Source organism: Phyllobates terribilis, unplaced genomic scaffold (genome assembly GCF_046119375.1).
Source record: "Phyllobates terribilis strain yellow unplaced genomic scaffold, ASM4611937v1 Scaffold_3__8_contigs__length_932513732, whole genome shotgun sequence".
Taxonomy (NCBI): domain Eukaryota; kingdom Metazoa; phylum Chordata; class Amphibia; order Anura; family Dendrobatidae; genus Phyllobates; species Phyllobates terribilis.
This window is the reverse complement of record NW_027362763.1, coordinates 906,172,236-906,191,422: the sequence shown is the minus strand read 5'-3', so window position 1 is coordinate 906,191,422 and position 19,187 is coordinate 906,172,236. Positions and strand designations below refer to the sequence as shown.

Below are 19,187 nucleotides of genomic sequence, written 5' to 3'. Positions count from 1 at the left end.
CTGTCTTATCACTTTTACTGCACGGTGAATGGTGCAAACAATAAAAACAATAACTGAATTACTAGTTTTTTGTTCATTCTGTGTCTGAAAAATCTGAATAAAAAGCGATCACAAATTACTATGTGCCCCAAAAAAACCTGCAACTCTTCCCGCAAAAAATAAGGCATCATACAGCTCTGTTCACCAAAAAAGAAAAAAGTTTCAGCTCTCAGAATATGAAACTAACTACTTTTGATTAAAAAAAAACATTTTTACTGTGTGATAGCAGCAAAACCTAAATAAAAAAACATATAAATCTGGTAGCGCTGTAATCACACTGACCCGAAGAATAAATCCGCCTAATCACTTATACCGCACGGTGAACGAAGCAAAAATACAAATAATGACTATTCTTGTACTGTTGTCTATTTGTTCATTCTGCCTCCAAAAAAATCGGAATAAGGCTCAGCTCACATTTATCATGTTGGGGTTTCCGTGTAAATTCACCAAAACCGCAATTCAGACAAAAAACCCAGATGGAGCCACTCATTTATGAGGCCAATGGAATCCCTTTGGACTGGTCTCTGTTCCGGCGGTGTCCCATCATTTAAGGCTTTTTTTAGCGCACAAGTGTGGACAACCATAAATCTGTGCTCGCCTAAAATGATGGAGACCACCGGAGCAGACGTCAAACAGACTCCAAAGTGTCTCCATCTGCCTCATTATGGTGGGTGGTTCCGTTGGAGGTTTTGTCTGAATCACACTTTTGTGGAATTTACAGGGAAACCTCGTGTAAGTGATCAGCGTAGAACACAAGAAGGCGATCCAGTCTCATTTTGGAAGCAATCGAAAATAATGTACCCCAAAATGTTACTAATAAAACCCCTAATTTATCCCACACAAAACCTCTCAGGTCCGTCATCTGTCACAGGAACTATAGGGGGGTCCCACGATACTGGTAATGCAACAGCTCCCGCCCTCTCAAATGAAATCCAGTGAACTCTGCGCTGCCAAATCCAAATGCCCCCCTCCTTCTGAGCCTCACTGTGACTAAACTGCAGTAAGCGGTCACATGTTTGGCATTATTGTAGCGGGGAGAGCACTTAACAATTTACAGGGTGTGTGTCACCAGGAGAAATGTATGGAGGCGCTACAGTTTATGGGGGCACCATGTACGGCCCCTAAACTGGCATATTTGCAATTCTCCAGAACAAAACCTGGTGGAGATGTTACATAATAGTCACTGCAGCCATAGATGAATTCATTGAGATGTGTAGTTTCTACAATGGGGTTGCTTTTATATTTTTCTGCTGTTCTGGCACCTTTGTGGCTCCGCAAATGTCGTCCACAACTATTCTACCAAAATCTATGCTCCAAATAGCGCTCCTTCCTTCTCAGCCCTACCGTGTGGCCCAACAGTAATTTCTGACGACATATGTGACATCATTGCGTTCGGGAGAAATAGTATAACAAATTATGGGGTTCGTTTTCATCTATTACCCATTGTAAAAATTACCAATTTGGGGCTAAAACTACATTTTCGTGACATTTTTTTCAATATGGCGACCTAATGTTATCAAATTCTGTGTTGTACCTGTGGGTTCAAAATGCTCACTAAACCCCTGGATAAAATTCTTGAGGGGTTTAGTTTCCAAAATGGGGTAACTTGTCGGGGTTTTCCACTGTTGAGGCATATCATGGCCATTCCAAATGAGACATGACGCCCGCAGACCATTCCATCAAAGTCTGCGGTACAAACGTCACTCCTTCCTTTACAAGCCCTGTCGTGCGGCCAAAAAAAAGGCTAGAAGTACATTTTTGTGGAAAAAAATTGATTTCTTAATTTCATGGCTCTACGTTATAAACTTCTGTGAAGTACTTGGCAGTTCAAGTTGCTCAGAACACATGTAAATAAGTTCTACGAGGGGTATAGTTTCCAAAATGGTGTCACTTGTGGGGGGTTTCCACTGTTTAGGCACATCAGGGGCTCTCCAAACAAGACATGGCGTCTGCTCTCGATTCTAGCCATTTTTGCATTTAAAAAGTCAAATGGTGCTCCTTCCCTTCCGAACCCTGCCGTGCACCCAAACAGTAGTTTTACCCCACATATACATCAGCGTACTCAGGAGAAATTGCACAACAAATTTGTGGGTCCATTTTCTCCTGTTACCCCTGTGAAAATAAAAAAATATGGGCTAAAACTACAATTTTGTGAAAAAAAGTAAAATGTTCATTTTTTCCTTCCATGTTGCTTCAGTTCCTGTGCAGCACGTGAAGGGTTAATAAACTTCTTGAATGTGCTTTTGAGCACCTTGAGGGGTGCACTTTTTAGAATCGTGTCACTTTTGGGTATTTTCTGTTATATAGACCCCTCAAAGTCACTTAAAATATGATGTGGTCCGTAAAAAAAATGGTTATGTAAATTGTGGTGGAAAAATGAGAAATCGCTGGTAAAATTAAACCCTTACAACTTTTGTTTCAAAAACTGTGCTGACGTAAAGTAGACATGTGGGAAATGTTTTTTTTGTTAACTATTTTGTGTGACATAATTTAAGGGCATAAGAATTCAAAGTTTGAAAATTGCAAACTTTTCAAAATTTTCGCCAAATTTCCGTGTTTTTTTTTTTCACAAGTAAACAAGTCATATCAAAGAAATTTTACCACTATCATGAAGTACAATATGTCACAAAAAAACAATATCAGAATCAGTGGGATCCATTGAAGCGTTCCAGAGTTATTACCTCATAAAGTGACAGTGGTCAGAATTGTAAAATTTGGTTGGGTCATTGAGGATATAATTCGCTCAGTCCTTAAGGGGTTAAGTTAAGTTATCCTCACCTTGGGAGCTTCTAGTTGGTTACAGGCTATGAGCTGATTTTGCTTACTTTGGCAGTGTGGATAGGTGCCAAGTCCAGCTGGAGAATGAAATTTCCATCTTCAAAAAGCTTGTCGGCAGAGGGAAGCATGAAGTGCTCTAAAATTTCCTGGTAGACGGCTGCACTGACTTCGGTCTTGATAAAACACAGTGGACCTCCACCAGCAGATGACATGGCTCCCCAAACCATCAGTGATTGTGGAAACTTCACACTATACCTCAAGCAGCTTGGATTGTGGCCTCTCCACTGTTCCTCCAGACTCTGGTACCTTGTGGAGTGTCAATGACTGCCTTCTGGACATCTGTCAAGTCAGCAGTCTGCCCCATGATTGTGGATCCTACTGAAACAGACTAAGGGACCTTTTTTTAACGCTTAGGAAGCCTTTGTAGGTGTTTTTTGTTAATTATTTTAATTTACTGAGATAATGACTTTTGGGTTTTCATTGGCTGTAAGCCACAATCATCAACATTAACAGAAATAAACACTTGAAATAGATCACTCTGTTAGTAATGACTCTATATAATATACGAGTTTCATTTTTAGTATTGAAGAACTGAAATAAATTAACTTTTTGATGATATTCTAATTTTGTGAGATGCACCTGTAATACTCTTGAATATTTGCTTGTATTTATTCAGCATTAGTACATCACTAATGCGCTGCAATTTTATCTTGCCTAGTTACAGTATACACCTTGCCTATTTGCTCTTTTACATTTTATTTGTTCTTCTAATATTTCATGTTCTATGTTTGTATTAAACATGTGTATTTAAAACATGTTTTTGCAGTTAATTCTAAAAAAAAAAAATCAGATTGAACCAAAAAGATGTCTGTTTTTGCAGTCATTTTATTTCCAACTTTGCAATTTTTGTAAATTACAAAGTTGCTTGTTTTTACAGCTTTCTAATTTTAACCTTTTTTTTTGCATAATCTTAAATGAAATGTATTACATGGCTTACAAACATGTTCATTCATACATCTACACAAGAAGAAAATACTCAGATTATCGGAACTACATCTAAACATAATTTATTAACAACAAACAATAAAGCTAGATCAAAGGTTGAACATGGTACCATTCTCTCTCATCTCATGATCTGTCCTAAAGAAAACTGTAGCAGGTAATTTCCTGCTGATCAGACATTTCCAAGGTCACAGATATGTGACACTGTAAGATAAATATCTGCACAGATTAAAATTAAAGCAGACACAGTGTTTCGCACTGCCAAGGTTTCTCATGGTAACAAATAGCCTTAGGCTATGTGCCCACGATGCAGAAATGCTCCGGATTTTTTCCTGAGCGTTTCTGCATCTCCCTGGCAGAAAAAAAACGCATGCGGATTGTACATGCGGATTGTACATGCGGATTGTACATGCGTTTTTCCTGCCAGGGACATGCGGATGTGAAGCGTTCTTCACATGCATTTCCGCATGCGGGTTGACAAGCGCTTTCCAAGCGATTTTAGCATCACTTGGAACGTGCTTGACAACTTGGTCACACTATATAAATCCATGCAACCGGCATGGATTTATATCGTGTGACCGTAAAGAATGGTAAAAAATAAAAAAATAAATCTATACTTACCTTGTGAGGGCACCCGGAGTCTTTATTCGATCCGTCCTGGCTTGCCGGCAGCTCGCGGTACACTGAAGGACCTACCGACGTCAGCGTCGCGTGACCAGTCAGCGCAGGTCCTTCATTCCACCGTGATCTGCTGACAAGCAAAGACAAGGACACCGGAGGCCATCAGAAGGTAAGTATAATGTATTTTTTATTTTATTCTTTTTTTTTTTACAGGTACTATGGTACCCGGGTCCGGAGGAGAGTCTCCCCCTCTCCAGACCCGGGTACCATCCGTACATTGAAAAGCATGTAATAAGCAAGTACAGATCCAGTGATGCGGATTACATGCGTTCCAATGCAAGTCAATGGCGGCGAAAACGCAGCGCTTCCGCAAAATAATTGGTAGTGGTGTGTATTTTTCCGCAATGAATCTGCAGCGGAAATTTCCGCAGCATGTGCACAGCACATGCGGATTATCATTGGGGAACATGGCAGACCTTCTACCATGCGTTTAAGCGTTTCTGCAGCGGAATTGCCGCTGCAAAAATGCTTAAAAAACGCATCGTGGGCACAAAGCCTTAACCTACCATAACGATAGCTGAAATCTACAGCAAACACCACGTTTGAGGCTATTAAGCTAAATTTTTTCCCAAGTGGTTAAAACAGAAAATGTCATCATTCTTAAAACTATCAGGTGCATGAAAATATATCAATGTCAAAGCACATAACAGGTGTTCTTTTAAAAGCTAAGTCCACATTTTTCCAATGTTTAGACGCTCTAACGCATCTAAAATGAAAAAGAAACCAACTTTTCAAATGGGCCTAGTTATTTTTTTTTGCTTTGTGCTCGGTCCTTCTAAACTTAAAAGTCCATCTGCACGTACTGTATGTGTATGTTCTAGTGCATAAAAAAAAATGAAAAACAATGCAGCCATTCACTTGAATAGCTTCCATGTAATACTGCATTTCCCCTCCACTGGGCGCTGCAGTGGTAATGCAGCAGGTGCCAGAAGGTGGACTTTAGTACTTTAAAAAAAATAATAGATTTTTAATTAAACAGTTTCTATGGAGACCTATCTGTCTTCACAAGAATAAATAAGAATACATGGAGTGTAGTCTAATCCTGCTGTAATTCTCTTTTACATCTGTGCTCTACTTTTTACTAGAATACAGTACATTCAATAAGTAGGAGACATTATTAGACTACAGAGTTTGTCTGAATTTGAGACATTTAGGCCTCTATAGCATTAGTTTACGCAATAATAGATTTTCAAATGAGGCTGTGTGCCCACTATGCATTTTTTAAGCGTTTCCGCAGCGGCAATTCCGCTGCAGAAACGCTTAAAAAACGCTTGGTAGAAGGTCTGCCATGTTCCCCAATGATAATCCGCATGTGCTGTGCACAAGCTGCGGAGATTTCCGCTGCGGATTATCAGTGCGGAAAAATAAGCAGCACTACCAATTATTTTGTGGAATCGCGGCTTTTTCACCGCCATTGACTTGCATTGGAACGCATGGATTACGCATCACTGCATCTGTACATGCGGATATCATGCGGTTCAATGTGCTGATGGTACCCGGGTTTGGAGAAGAGGAGACTCTCCTCCAGACCCGGGTACCATAGAACCTGTAAAAAAAAGAATAAAATAAAAAATATACATTATATTTACCTTCTGATGGCCCCCGGTGTCCTTAGCGATCCGTCCTGGCTTGCCGGCAGCTCGAGATGGTCTAAAAAGGACCTGCCATGACGCCATTTAGTCATGTGACGGGTCACGCTACCGCTGACGTCGTCGGTCGCGTGACCAGTCACATGACTAAATGATGTCATGGCAGGTCCTTTTTAGACCATCTCGAGCTGCTGGCAAGCCAGGAAGGATCGCTAAGGACACCGGGGGCCATCAGAAGGTAAGTATAGATTTATTTTTTGCCATTCTTTTACAGTCACAGTATATAAATTAATGCCGTTTGCATGGATTTATATAGTGTGACCAAGTTGTCAAGCACTTTCCAAGTGATGCTAAAATCGCTTGGAAAGCGCTTGACAACCCGCATGTGGAGATGCAAGTGAAGAACGCTTCACATCCGCATGTCCCTGGCAGGAAAAACGCATGTACAATCCGCATGTACAACCCGCCTGTACAATCCGCATGCGTTTTTTTCTGCCAGGGAGATGCAGAAACGCTCAGGAAAAATCCGGAGCATTTCTGCATTGTGGGCACATAGCCTAAGACATGTGCACTGTTATTAATTTTTTTTTTCATTTTCAAAGTATTGATAATATAACAAATTTGTCAAGGTAGACCTCTCTTTTACCTTCGGAGATACAGAGCACAAAGCAACAAATGTTAAAAATGGTCCGCCAGTGTGCTATACATTTTTTCCTCAGACAGCACACTGACCCATATACACATCAGTTTTAAAACGGATCGGTGTCTGCGGTCGGAGAGACTCAGAGCATGTTCTATCCTGATCAGATTTTGCAGCTCAGACTCGGTCAGTAAAGTCTATAGGGATCCGTGAGACACAGATGAAACTAGGACATACTTGGTACTTCACAGTACCATTTGAGTTTCATCTGTTTTTAACTGTACATTGATAAGAGTCAATGGAAAAAAGTTCAGTCTATTTGCTTCAGTGTTAAAAAACAGATGAGAAAAAAATGCAAGCAACTAGGATGACACCTGAGAGGAAGGAGGGGGGGGATCTGCCATCAGGGTGCAAAAAGGCGTCCAAACATTAGTCATTTTGAGAACTGTCGGCCAGCTAGTTGCAATGAGGTTAGTCACGATCAGCACTAGCCCCCAAAAATATTCAACAATGCTTTGTGGTATAGTAAGAAATCAATGAAACCCCAAAAATAGAATAATTAGAATTATTAAACAATTAAGAGGACTTCTGAAGTACCAGAGGAGATCAATATGGTGCTTTGTTTTTTTAAATTGTAGAAAGCGTTTTAATTCTCCAAGGAACGGTAGACTGTGGTACAGATCTGTGGGCAATTCAAGAAAAATCTACAACAATTGTGGTTTATTGTAGATTTTGACTTCCTCATTAATCTTAATGGGAAAAATCTGCCACAGACTTGTGCCCAACCCGCTGCAGAATAACAAAAATCCACATCACAGCGTCAATTTCCAAGGTGAAATCTCCACAAATGCAAAAATCAAACAGTCTGAAGGGGGCTTCATTAAAGAAAATAACTTTGCAGGATACAGAGATTGGACTGAAGTAAAGTTATCTACTCACATGAATCCTCCAGACTGGGACATATAGAAGAATGTTTGTCTGGAGAAGAAGATATACTCATGGGGAACTTAGACTGAGAGCCCCAATGGGGGCAGTGATGATGATGCTGTCTGCAAAGTGCTGTGGAATTAATGGCGCATGAGAGTGGTTGCTTTTCATCTATGGAGTGGGCTCACTCACAATTTTGCCCAAGGACACTGACAAGAAAAACAAATAGCATCTAAGCATACTACAAGGGCAACTTTTTCCCAACGATCCATAAGCAACTTGGTGATGAACAAAGCTTTTTCCAGCATGACGGAACACCATGTCACAAGGCAAAAGTGATAACTAAGTGACTCGGTCAACAAAACATTGACATATTGAGTCCTTGGCCAGGAAACTCCAAAGATCTCAATCCCATCAAGAATATGTGGTCAACCTACAAAAAGTGGATGGATAAACAAATACACAGAAATTGTGATAAAAATCAAGGATTTATTATATAAGAATGGGTTGTCAAAATTCAGGATTTGGCCCAGAAGCTGATATTTAGTTGCCAGGGTGAATTGCAGAAGTCTTCATAAAGGTCAGCACTGCAACTGGTGAGTCTTTACTTAAGTTGATGTATTTGTCAAAAGTTTTAAACTTATTAAATGCTGATAATTGTACTTCAGTAACCATATAAACATCTGAACAGTGTTTCCCAAACTCCAGTTCTCACAGCCCCCAACAGGATTTCCATAGTGTTGCCCGGGTGAGAGAATTCCTGATGCCTTGATGATCATTCCACCACCTGTGCAATATTAAGGAAATCCTGAGAACATGATGTGTTAGGAGCCGTGAGGACTGGATATTGGGAAACACTGGACTAAAAGATCTAAAAACACTGAGGCCTCATTCAGACGTCCGAGTTTCATGTACGTTTTCTATCCATGATTATGACAGAGAAAGCCTTAGCCTTACCACAAGGCTTTTAAAAGAGGGCCGGGTCCTCTCCTCAGCAGGGCCCATTTTGGTGGAGTCGGAGTCTGAGTCGGTATAAAATGGACCGACTTCAACTCCTAAAATATATAATTAATAGGGTACAGTAGTTCAATGCAGTTTGTGGAGAATATTTTTTCATAAGAATTTGGAAATGTCCTATAAATGTCTGTCCTATTCCTGATCTAAGGGTCTAGACTTTTAGCTGAGAAGAATCTGTACTACAGTAAATTTATCACTTATACATGAGCCAAGTATGAGGGAGTCGGAGGTTTGGCTTGCAGACTCCACAGCTTTGCTCCTCAGCACAAATAACATTGTGGGTTATAGAAAGTTTATTGACAAAATGTATAATTGGTGGCGAAAGGATGAACTTGATGGACCTAGTTATATAGGTTGAAAAAAAGACCTATGTAACACTTACTCATTATAGTCCAATAGTCTATGGGGCTGTCCACATGTCCTTATTTTTTTGCGGACCACACGTCCGTGTAAAAATCATGGAGACTTCCATTTTTTTACCAGTATAACAGATGAAAAGCACAAATGCAAGTCTATGAGTCAATAACTATCATGGACAGCACACAGATTGTTTATCCATACGTGAAAAACACTGACGTCTGAATGAGGCCAGAAACAGAAAACCTTATGAAAACTAAAGTCTGAAAAGTTTTGGGTAAGAGTATACATTGTTTTAACTCTCGCCTTTCCAGATTTCTCAGTTTACAGAAAAGGCTGCTGGCAACAGAAAGCAATTTGATACCAGGATCATATTATGCACTCACATACAAAGTTCTGTAGTATTCTACATGGATTTCTCACCTGCCAATATTCTGATGCTAATTAATGAGTATGGGATTGCTTACATTTGGCATGCGCTACCATGTAACAAACTATACTATTTTTACCAGTGCTATATATGTCCAGTATATAAACAGCAATGTACAAACACAGAAATACAAGTTAAATATTCAGTTGCTACCCATTGTTGACAAAAATGAATAAAAGTAACTATCAAGGCTACAACAGGGGCTGTCAACCCATCATCCTGCTGTGTTCAGAGTTAGCTTCATACATGAAGTTGTGAAAAAAAATAAAAAAATGCTAAATCCAGCCATTGATCTGTAAGTAGAGGTATGTAAAAAAACTGCAACTCTAATGTATGAGACAATGAAAATAAGAGGAAGAAATGATGGTGTCACACGACTAATGCTCAGACGCCTGTGTGCTACAAGCATGCACCCTCCCTCCGGCTCACTGCTGGTTTATCTGTGCCACAGTTCATGACCCACAAGGGGGAAATGAGAAATCAGAAATGTCTTTTATAAAGTAAAATAAGGGTTAAAAATGAGTGGCCTTGCAATAAATGCTTATCATGTGATACCCAAGGAGTTTATATATACGGTACATTAAATGTTCATATGGAACTATTTCATGTGCAGTTGATCGCTGCCTGCTTTATATCTATAGTACACGTACACTGCTCTCACATATAAAACTCTCAGAGAGAAAAATTACCTCGTAGTCAATAACAGCCAGAGTTTAGCTTTCTCTTTTTGGAGTACAGGTTGGAAAATCAAAGTTGATCTCTGGGCTGCTTTGGGCAACAAGGCAAATATGTTGTCCTGAAAGCCAGTCTGTAATAAAACATTTCGGATCCCAGAAATCTGATTTTCTCAAAATATCTCTCACTGCAATTATTGCACCTCTTCTGTTTATAAGGGCTTGTGCACACGACCGATTCTCTCAGACGAGAGGTATTTGTGATTGTCACAGATAACACTCAAATCCATGATTTTCTATGCGGCTGTGCACATGTCCAATTTTTTCTTGGACCAAGTGGTCAGCAAAGAAAATATCGGAGACATGTCAATTTTTGATCCGAATTATTAACATTTCCCATTTGTCTACTTTACATCAGCACAATTTTTGGAACAACATTTTTTTGGGTCAGTAAGTTATAAGAATATAAAGTTGACCAGCGATTTCTCATTTTTACAACAAAATTTACAAACTATTTTTTTTTTTAGGGACCACATCACATTAGAAGTAACTGAGGGGTCTATATGACAGAAAAAGGTGCTCAAAACCACATTTAAGAAGTTTATTAACCCTTCAGGTGCTTCACAGAAATCAATGGAATGTGGAAGGAAAAAATAAACATTTAACTTTTTTTTTTTTTCACAAAAATGTTCATTTAGACCTCATTTTTTTTATTTTCACAAGGGTAACAGGAGAAATGTCCCCCAAAATGTGTTGTGCAATTTCTCCTGAGCATACCAATACCCAATATGTGGGGGAAACCCACTGTTTGGGCGCACGGCAGGGTTCGGAAGGGAAGGAGCGCCATTTGACTTTTTGAATGTAAAATTTGCTAGCATAATTAGTGGACGCCATGTCACGTTTGGAGAGCCCCTGATGTGCCTAAACAGTGGAAACCCCCCACAAGTGACACCATTTTGGACACTAGACCCCTCTGGGAACTTGTATCAACGTGTGGTAAGCACCTTGAACCCCCAGGTGCTTCACATAAGTTTATAATGTTGAGCCATGAAAATAAAAAATTAAAGACAAACACATTTTTCCGACAAAAATGTTTTTAACCCCAAATTTTGCATTTTCACAAGGGTAACAGGAGAAAATGGTTCCCAAAATTTGTTGTACAAAAGCTGAGATGCGCTAAGAAGAGGATGAGACAATTATTCAAAATAATCTAGTACCAAAAGACTATTCAAATAAAGATACAAGATGGAAAAAATAGCTGACTGAATATGCTCTCTTTACCTTCTTTTTGGTGTATGATGATTTCACTTTAAGGCCACAGCCCCACTATCAGTATTTGGTCAGTACTTTTTCTCAGGAGTGGGAGACAAAACCAGGTGAGGAACAATCAGAGAAAAGGTATAATAGAAACATATGCACCAATTCTGCATTTATCACCCACTCCTGGTTTTGGCTCCCACTCCTGAGAAAAAATACTGACCAAACATTGATGGACTCTGTCATGCCTCTGTTCAGGCTTGTGCTTCTTTTCAGAGGTGCACAAAACTCTGGACACGGGCGCTTTTATGCACGCCTAAAAAGACAGACACAGCCGGATCATAGGGCAGACTGTGTACACGGTGCCTTCATCTGTCTCATTATAGGGAATCTTCCGTCAGGGGGGAGGGTTCAGTCTGAATCACGTATTTCAGAGATTTACACGGAAACCCCGGTGTAAGCGCTCAGCGCAGAGCACAGGATAAATGTGAGCCGAGTCTTACTGCAATCTTTGGGAGGCAGAATGAACAAATCAACAGCAGGTGAAGAATTGGTTTTATTTATTTTTTACGCTGTTCCTCATGCGCTATAGGTGATTAACCAAATGTATTCTTCGGGTTGGTGTGATTGCAGTGATACCAGATTTATATCTAATTTTTATGTTTGGCAGATGTCACACACTAAAAGACGCTTTTTTTTTTGCAAAAACTAGTTTTTGCATTGCCATATTTTGATGGCATTAATTTTTCCATATTTTGGAGGACAGAGTCATGTGAGGGCTTGTTTTTTGCGGGATGAGTTGACATTTTTATTGGTACCATTTTCGGGCACATGACATTTTATGATCGCTTTCTATTCCGATTTTTGGGAGGCAGAATGAACAAACACCAGTAATTCAGGAATTGTTGTTTGGGGACTTTTTTATGCCATTCCACGTATGGTAAAATTGATAAGGCAGTTTTATTCTTTGGGTCAGTATGATTACAGCGTAAAATCAACCAGTAAAGTGATATTTTTTCAATCTTGATGTGTCCAAATTTAGTGAGCCTGTCCCAAGTGTGCCAAGAGTGTGCAAAGCAGTCATCAAAGCAAAAGGTGGCTGCTTTGAAGAACCTAGAATATAAGACATACTTTCTGTTGTTTCACACTTTTTTGTTAAGTATATAATTCCACATGTGTTAATTCATAGTTTTGATGCCTTCAGTGTGAATGTACAATTTTCATAGTCATGAAAATACAGAAAAATCTTTAAATGATAAGGTGTGTCCAAACTTTTGGTCTGTACTGTATACACACATCACATAGGAGACACCAAGACAGCTGTATATATATCACATAGGATACACAGACTGCTGTAAACACATCACATAGGAGATATTGAGACTGATTACAGCCCACTATGCACTGAAGATATGTGTTGGGCTGCATTATTAGTCATCATAAGTCGCAAGTGGTTGGAAACCCTTGAACTGTAAGAAACCAAGAGCCGTGAAAAAATATATACATGGAAACCCCATTTTAAGGTATGTGCACATAACATCTTTTTCTGGAAAAGCTGAAAAGAATGAATATATGCAAGCCGCGAAGTGACTAAAAGTAGTGACCTGACCATTCTCGGGAGTCTTCTGCTCAGAAGACGCTCTATACTTTATCATACAAGTTAACTGGAATACGGGTTTACGAGCTGCAGGATGTCAATTTCTGTAGTGGAGACTATCTCCGCTGCAGATTTTGACCAATTGAATGTCATTACATGCGATGGATCCACATGTACTGACAAAACAAGCGTGGCATTAGAACGTGTTTTGTACACAGCAAAAATCCGCTGGGTCCAAAGCGCTGCTGGTTCCTGAGCGTGGGAACATAGCCTACAACTCCAGTAAAAAATAAAAAATAAAAAGTTGGAAAATGCTCAGAAGAAAGAGCTCTGACAATTTCCTCTTGGAAGACTCAGCAGGTTCACCCACGTTATCAAGACCTAGTGTACACATACCTTTAGTAGAATCTATGAAGCCAGTTTTCAGTCTCAGAGGAAAGCTGAGTGCTTCTGCTCCTTCATTTCAGCATCTCTACCCCCCACCGCTTCATACTTCTAACATGTCTCTATGACATATCAAAAAGTTTTCTAAAAGTGCAGTTGAATTTTTAAAGGGGATTTACACAATTAATCAGCACGATTTAAAGGGAATCTGCCAGCTGATTTATGCCGCCCGAACCACAAGACAGGCTGCGTTATTGCATAATGAATATTTCACTCTGAAATTCCAGAGAAAACACACATTAAAACCCTATTCTAGGACAAGGTGACTAAGATGACTAGTCACAGAGGTGTGTCTGTCCCGTTCAGCTAGACTTATGCTATGTGCGCACGTTCAGGATTTGAAGCAGAAATTTCTGCATTTCCTTGACAGGAAAAAACGCACGTTTTTGCTGCGGTTTTTGATGCGTTTTTGTACATCAATGAATGCTTTTTGGAGCTAAATAAAGTTATTTGATGGGACATTGCTTTTTGTATTACCGTCAGAACTGGGGTGAGTATATTGGTTAATTTAAATGATTAAAGAATGTGCCTGTCGTATTTCAAATAAAGTGTTTACTCTCTGTCTGTGTGTTCATTTAACTCTTTACTTTAATTAGGTTTGGTGATGAAAGAGTCTGATTGACACCTTGTCATCACCAAACAAAAGAGCTAGGTGCCAGCTAATCCTATTCACCCAATCTTCATTAACATTCCCATTCATGTAATTTCTGAGCAGCTGTGAGCTGCTATTTTTAGCCTAGGAAGATGGCATTAGACAAACATGGTCCCTGGCTATTATTAACAGCTCACAGCTGTTTCGTTAGCCGCTACGTCCCCACTAACAGCAACCAGCAGCGCTTTGGACGCAGTGTATTTTTGCTGCGCCCAAAACGCGGTGTTCTGATACCGCACTTTTGTTGGCAGTACATGTGAATCCACCGCATATGACACTTCAATTGGTCAAAATCCGCAGCAGAGACTAGCGTGTCCGCTACAGAAATTGACATGCTGCGGGTGAGTTTGGGTACGTGGCCACAGTCATGAGCTGCTGCAGGTTTGATGAAGCGTGTTTATACAGCGTCAAACCGGCATCGACCAAGTGTTACAGCATAGTGGATGGGATCTCTAGAAATCCCATGTTCACTATGCGTGCATCTGAGGCTGCAAATAACCCCGTGGACACTGACATGCGGCACGTCTTTCAGGACCGCAGCATTTCAAATTCTCTCGCGGAGTCGATAGTATCTGCAACAGAAATTTGACCACTAGAATGTACTGAATGCAGTAAATCCGCATGGTTCAGTGAACACATGTGGATTTACCTGCGTTCAATAGAATGCAACGTTTTGGACGCAGCAAAAAATATGCGTCCAAAGCGCTGCTACATCCGGATCATGGGCACTTAGCCTAAAATTGAAAAAAAAAAAAAAAAAATGGTGTGGGCTCCAGCGTCATTTTCATAACCAGCAGAGGAAAAGCCAGCCGCGGGGGGGCTGATATTAGTAGCCGGAGAAGGGGCCATTAGCCAAAAATGTTCCCTGGCTATTAATATTAGCCCACAGCTGTTTGCTTAGCCTTTACTGGCTAGATTACAGGGGGACCCCAGAAAAAAATTGACGTAGGGTCCCCCTATAAAAATCTAACCAGAAAAGGCTAAACTAGACATCTGAGGGCTGATATTAATAGCCAGGGAAGGGGCCATGGATACTAGCCACCTCCGCGGCTAATAATATCACCCCTCAGCAGTCCCAGAAATGGCGCATCCATAGCCTCCGCTCTTCCCACTGCTCTGTAGCAGTGGCGAGTGGGGTAATGGGGTTGGGGTTCACGTCAGCCTTGTATTGGCGGCTAATGTGAAGCCTAGGTTAGTAATGGAGGGCGTCTATTAACTGCGTAGTAAAGTTGTCGCCGCTTTTTCAATAAATACATGGCCAGAATAAAGTATTTTAATTAAATAAAAAACACACGGTTTTAAAAAAAAAAAATTATTGCGCTTTCATTCCCGAATCCCTCGTTTCCTGAAAAAAAAGTAAAATAAAAAACAACCATATCCCTCACCTGTCCGCCGTCACGACGTAATCCATGATTACAGCCATCACGATTGTTCCTCGGCGATCCAGGTCACTTCTACAGCAGTGACATCAGCAATCACTGATGTCACTGCTGTAAAAGATAGCAATGTATACTGACAGGACTGTAAAATCACTCCTGTCAGTGTACATGCTGCTGCAGGAGTGAGGTCACTGGGGTTCATCAGCTGAAGATCAGCTGATAAGCCCCGGTGACCTCAGCACCAGTACTGGTAGGAACATTCTTGAGAATGTTCCCATGCAGCACCGATGCCGTAAAGTGAGGTCACGTGAGCTCTCAGCTGATCTTCAGCTGAGGGCTCACGTGACCGCAGGTCCTGGCAGCGCAGTACACTCCTGGGAGCGCGCACGCTGCCGGCAGTGTACCGCCGGGACGATAACATCGCCGGACAGGTGAGAATAGTGTTCTTGTTTTTTTTTCTGTTTTTACTGCGAGTGGTTCCCGGCTCGGCTGAGAAGACTACTGCCCCCCTCAGCCGCGCCGCTCTCGCTGTTATCAGCGGGAGCGGCGGTCGGATGAGGAGAGTAGTATTCCTCCTCTGTCGACCCAGGTACCACTCGCAGCGTTTCACCACCCATTGGCTTTAATTGAAAAGCAGCAAATCCGCAGGTATAAATGTTATACTTGCGGATTTGCTGCGGTTCAATTAAAGTCAATGGGTGGGAAACGCTTCGGAAACGCTGCAGAGAAATTACATGCTGCGTTTTTTTTTCCGCAATGGCAATCCTGAGCGGAAATTTCCGCATCATGTGCACAGCACATCAGGATTGCCATTTCAATAGCAGGCAGACCCATTACCAAGTGTTTTTGCTGCGAAAACTCATCAAAAACGCTACGTGTGCACTTAACCTAAGAGGTTCCTCCCTGGACATTTGCACAGAATGAAAGCTGTCAATCTAGGTGAGCGGGAGGGGGTAGGCTGGAGGGGAGGTACCTCTGGGACTAATCACTTCATCCAGGGTCAGCATTTAAATCATGTTTTCTCTGAAATGTCATAGCATATTACTGGAAAAAAATGCATGCGGAGTCAGTGTCTGATTAGTGCTGCCATGGTCTGGGCAGGGGCGTACATAGAAATCATGGGGCCCAGTAGCAGAAGTCCTAATTGCCCCTCCCCTCAAAAAAATATATATATTTGGCGGTGTGGCAGAACAGCATATCCCACAACTTTACAGCCCTTGCAAAGTAATTTTGCCCCTATTGAAGCAGCGTTCCCACACACCAAAATACTTTATAGGGGCCATGAAAGGGTTCCCGCTAAATGATACAGATCCAGATGCCAATATGGAAAAGTCAGTGTGCCAGTGCAAATCAATCAAAGATGCACCCCTTCATTTACAGGGTTTTGTGATAAGGAGGAAAGGCGGGAGAGCTGCAGCCACTACTGACAGAAGACAAGCAGGTGTTACGGAGGTGGGGTATCCCTCACTAGTGCAGCTCATCACTCCCCACACAGCAGCATGCAGTATGAATGGCATTACCATGGCACACCTGTACCACACCTGCACCACACCTGTTCCAGACCCACACCACACCTGCACCACACCTGTACCAGAAACGGCATCCAGCTTAAAAGGTGTATCAATGATGAGAGAATAGCAGAGAACTTCTCCAGATGCCACCTGTCCTGGCAGCTCAGCGGTGGGCATCTCCTGGCAGCACAGGGGGCTCTGGCACTCGGCAGGTACAGGACTAATGCCAGCACCAGCCCCCGGAGCAGTGTCTGACAGCTGAGCTTCCCACACACACCTGTGATCGGCGATGCTCCGTGTGACAGGCCCACAGTGGGCATCACACAGCTGAGCCCTGACCCACAGAACCCCTGCTGCTGGCCCATTACCTCTGCCGGAAGAGAGGGCTCCCCGCGATCTGTCTCCGCAGCTCGTTCTTCATTTCCCAGAAGTCTCCGTCCAAGAATCTGGACAGGGACCCCACGTCCGCCTCATCTCGCTCCATGTTGTGTGCAGGACTGGAGACCGGGGCTTCTGTACTGCTTCTCTGTGCTGCTCCAGTCACTCCTCCTGCCCCGCTCTCACAGCTGTGTACTCTGTCGTGTGCGCGCCCCCGAGCGGATCAGGTCACGGTGTGCGCGGCCCGGCTCCGAGCGGCGGCTCCGTTCTCTAGCACGCAGAGCAGGCAGTGCTCTGTGCTCGGCTCCTCGGAGCTCTGAGAGCTTTTCTGTAGGTTACCATGTCCTACACTGGAATTGTTTGCATTAGTATTAGGCTGTATGCCCACGATGCGTTTTTAAGCGTTTCCGCAGCGGTAAAAACTCTTGGTAGAAGGTCTGCCATGTTTCCCAATGATAATGCGCATGTGCTGTGCACGATCTGCGGAAATTTCGGCTGCGGATTATCATTGCGGAAAAAAACCCAGCACTACCAATTATTTTGCGGAAGTACTGCGCTTTCGCCGCCATTGACTTGCATTAGAACGCGCCAATTCTGAAAGACTGCATATGTACTTGCGTAATTGGCGCGTTCTAATGTGCGGATGGTACCCGGGTGTGGAGGACAGGAGAGTCTCATCCACACCCAGGTACCATTTAAAAAATAATAAAATAAAAAATAAATATATACTTACCTTCTGGCGGCCCGCGCTGCGCTCCTGCTTGCTTCCCGGCACTTCGCAATGAAATAAAGGACCTGCGCTGACGTCAGAGTCATGTGACGGGTCACGAGACGCTGACGTCGGCAGGTCCTTCAATCCACCGCTGCCGGCAGCCAGGACGGTGAAGCAAGACAGCGCGGGCCATTGGAGGGTAAGTATATATATATATTTTTTTTTTATATTCTCTCAGTCACAGTATATAAATCCATGCCGGTTGCATGGATTTATATAGTGTGACCAAGTTGTCAAGCACTTTCCAAGTGATGCTAAAATTGCTTGGAAAGCGCTTGTCAACCCGCATGCAGAAATGCATGTGAAGAACGCTTCACATCCGCATGTCCCTGGCAGGAAAAACGCATGTACAATCCGCATGTACAATCCGCATGTACAATCCGCATGTACAATCCGCATGTAGAATCCACATGTACAATCCGCGTGTACAATCCGCGTGTACAATCCGCATGTACAATCCACATGTACAATCCACATGTACAATCCGCATGTAGAATCCACATGTACAATCCGCATGTACAATCCACATGTACAATCCGCATGTACAATCCGCATGTACAATCCACATGTACAATCCGCATGTAGAATCCACATGTACAATCCGCATGTACAATCCTCATGTACAATCCGCATGCGTTTTTTCTGCCAGGGAGATGCAGAAACGCTCAGGAAAAAATCCGGAGCATTTCTGCATCGTGGGCACATAGCATTAGAAATACAAAACTTTGTCTTACATAACAGTATTTGCAAATTATAGTTTTCACTTAAAGGGGAAGTTCACTACTTGGACAACTCCCTGTCATACCCCATGCTTGGCCCTGACAAAATAATAAAGCTTATACTCACCGTCTGTGCTGGAGACGTTCCCGTGGTGTCAGCACTCTCTCTCCCCGGGGCTCCCCTACTGTAGTTCTGACACGTGACCTCGGCGTCCAATCAGCACTGGTGTCACTGGTCCGTCTTCGGACAAACCGAATATGAAGAGGAAGTCCGGGCCACGGCTGCTCTGACTTCCTTTTCATGCTCAATTCGACAAGAGGCGGAGACAGTGACAACAGCGCTG

At 42.2% G+C, this 19,187-nt stretch overlaps 1 protein-coding gene across 2 annotated transcripts in view; it reads right to left on the bottom strand.

Annotated features, from left to right (window-relative positions):
* ACOXL (acyl-CoA oxidase like) overlaps positions 1–17,656 on the bottom strand; it is a 612,189-nt gene extending 594,533 nt beyond the window's left edge. The window contains exon 1 of one of the 2 annotated variants that reach the window (XM_073672763.1): positions 17,343–17,656. In XM_073672763.1, the coding sequence (XP_073528864.1) occupies positions 17,343–17,458 (116 nt within the window). In that variant the 5' untranslated portion in view covers positions 17,459–17,656. The remainder of the gene's footprint in view (positions 1–17,342) is intronic. The other variant, XM_073672762.1, reaches the window with a different exon arrangement.
* Between the last annotated feature and the right edge of the window lie 1,531 nt (positions 17,657–19,187).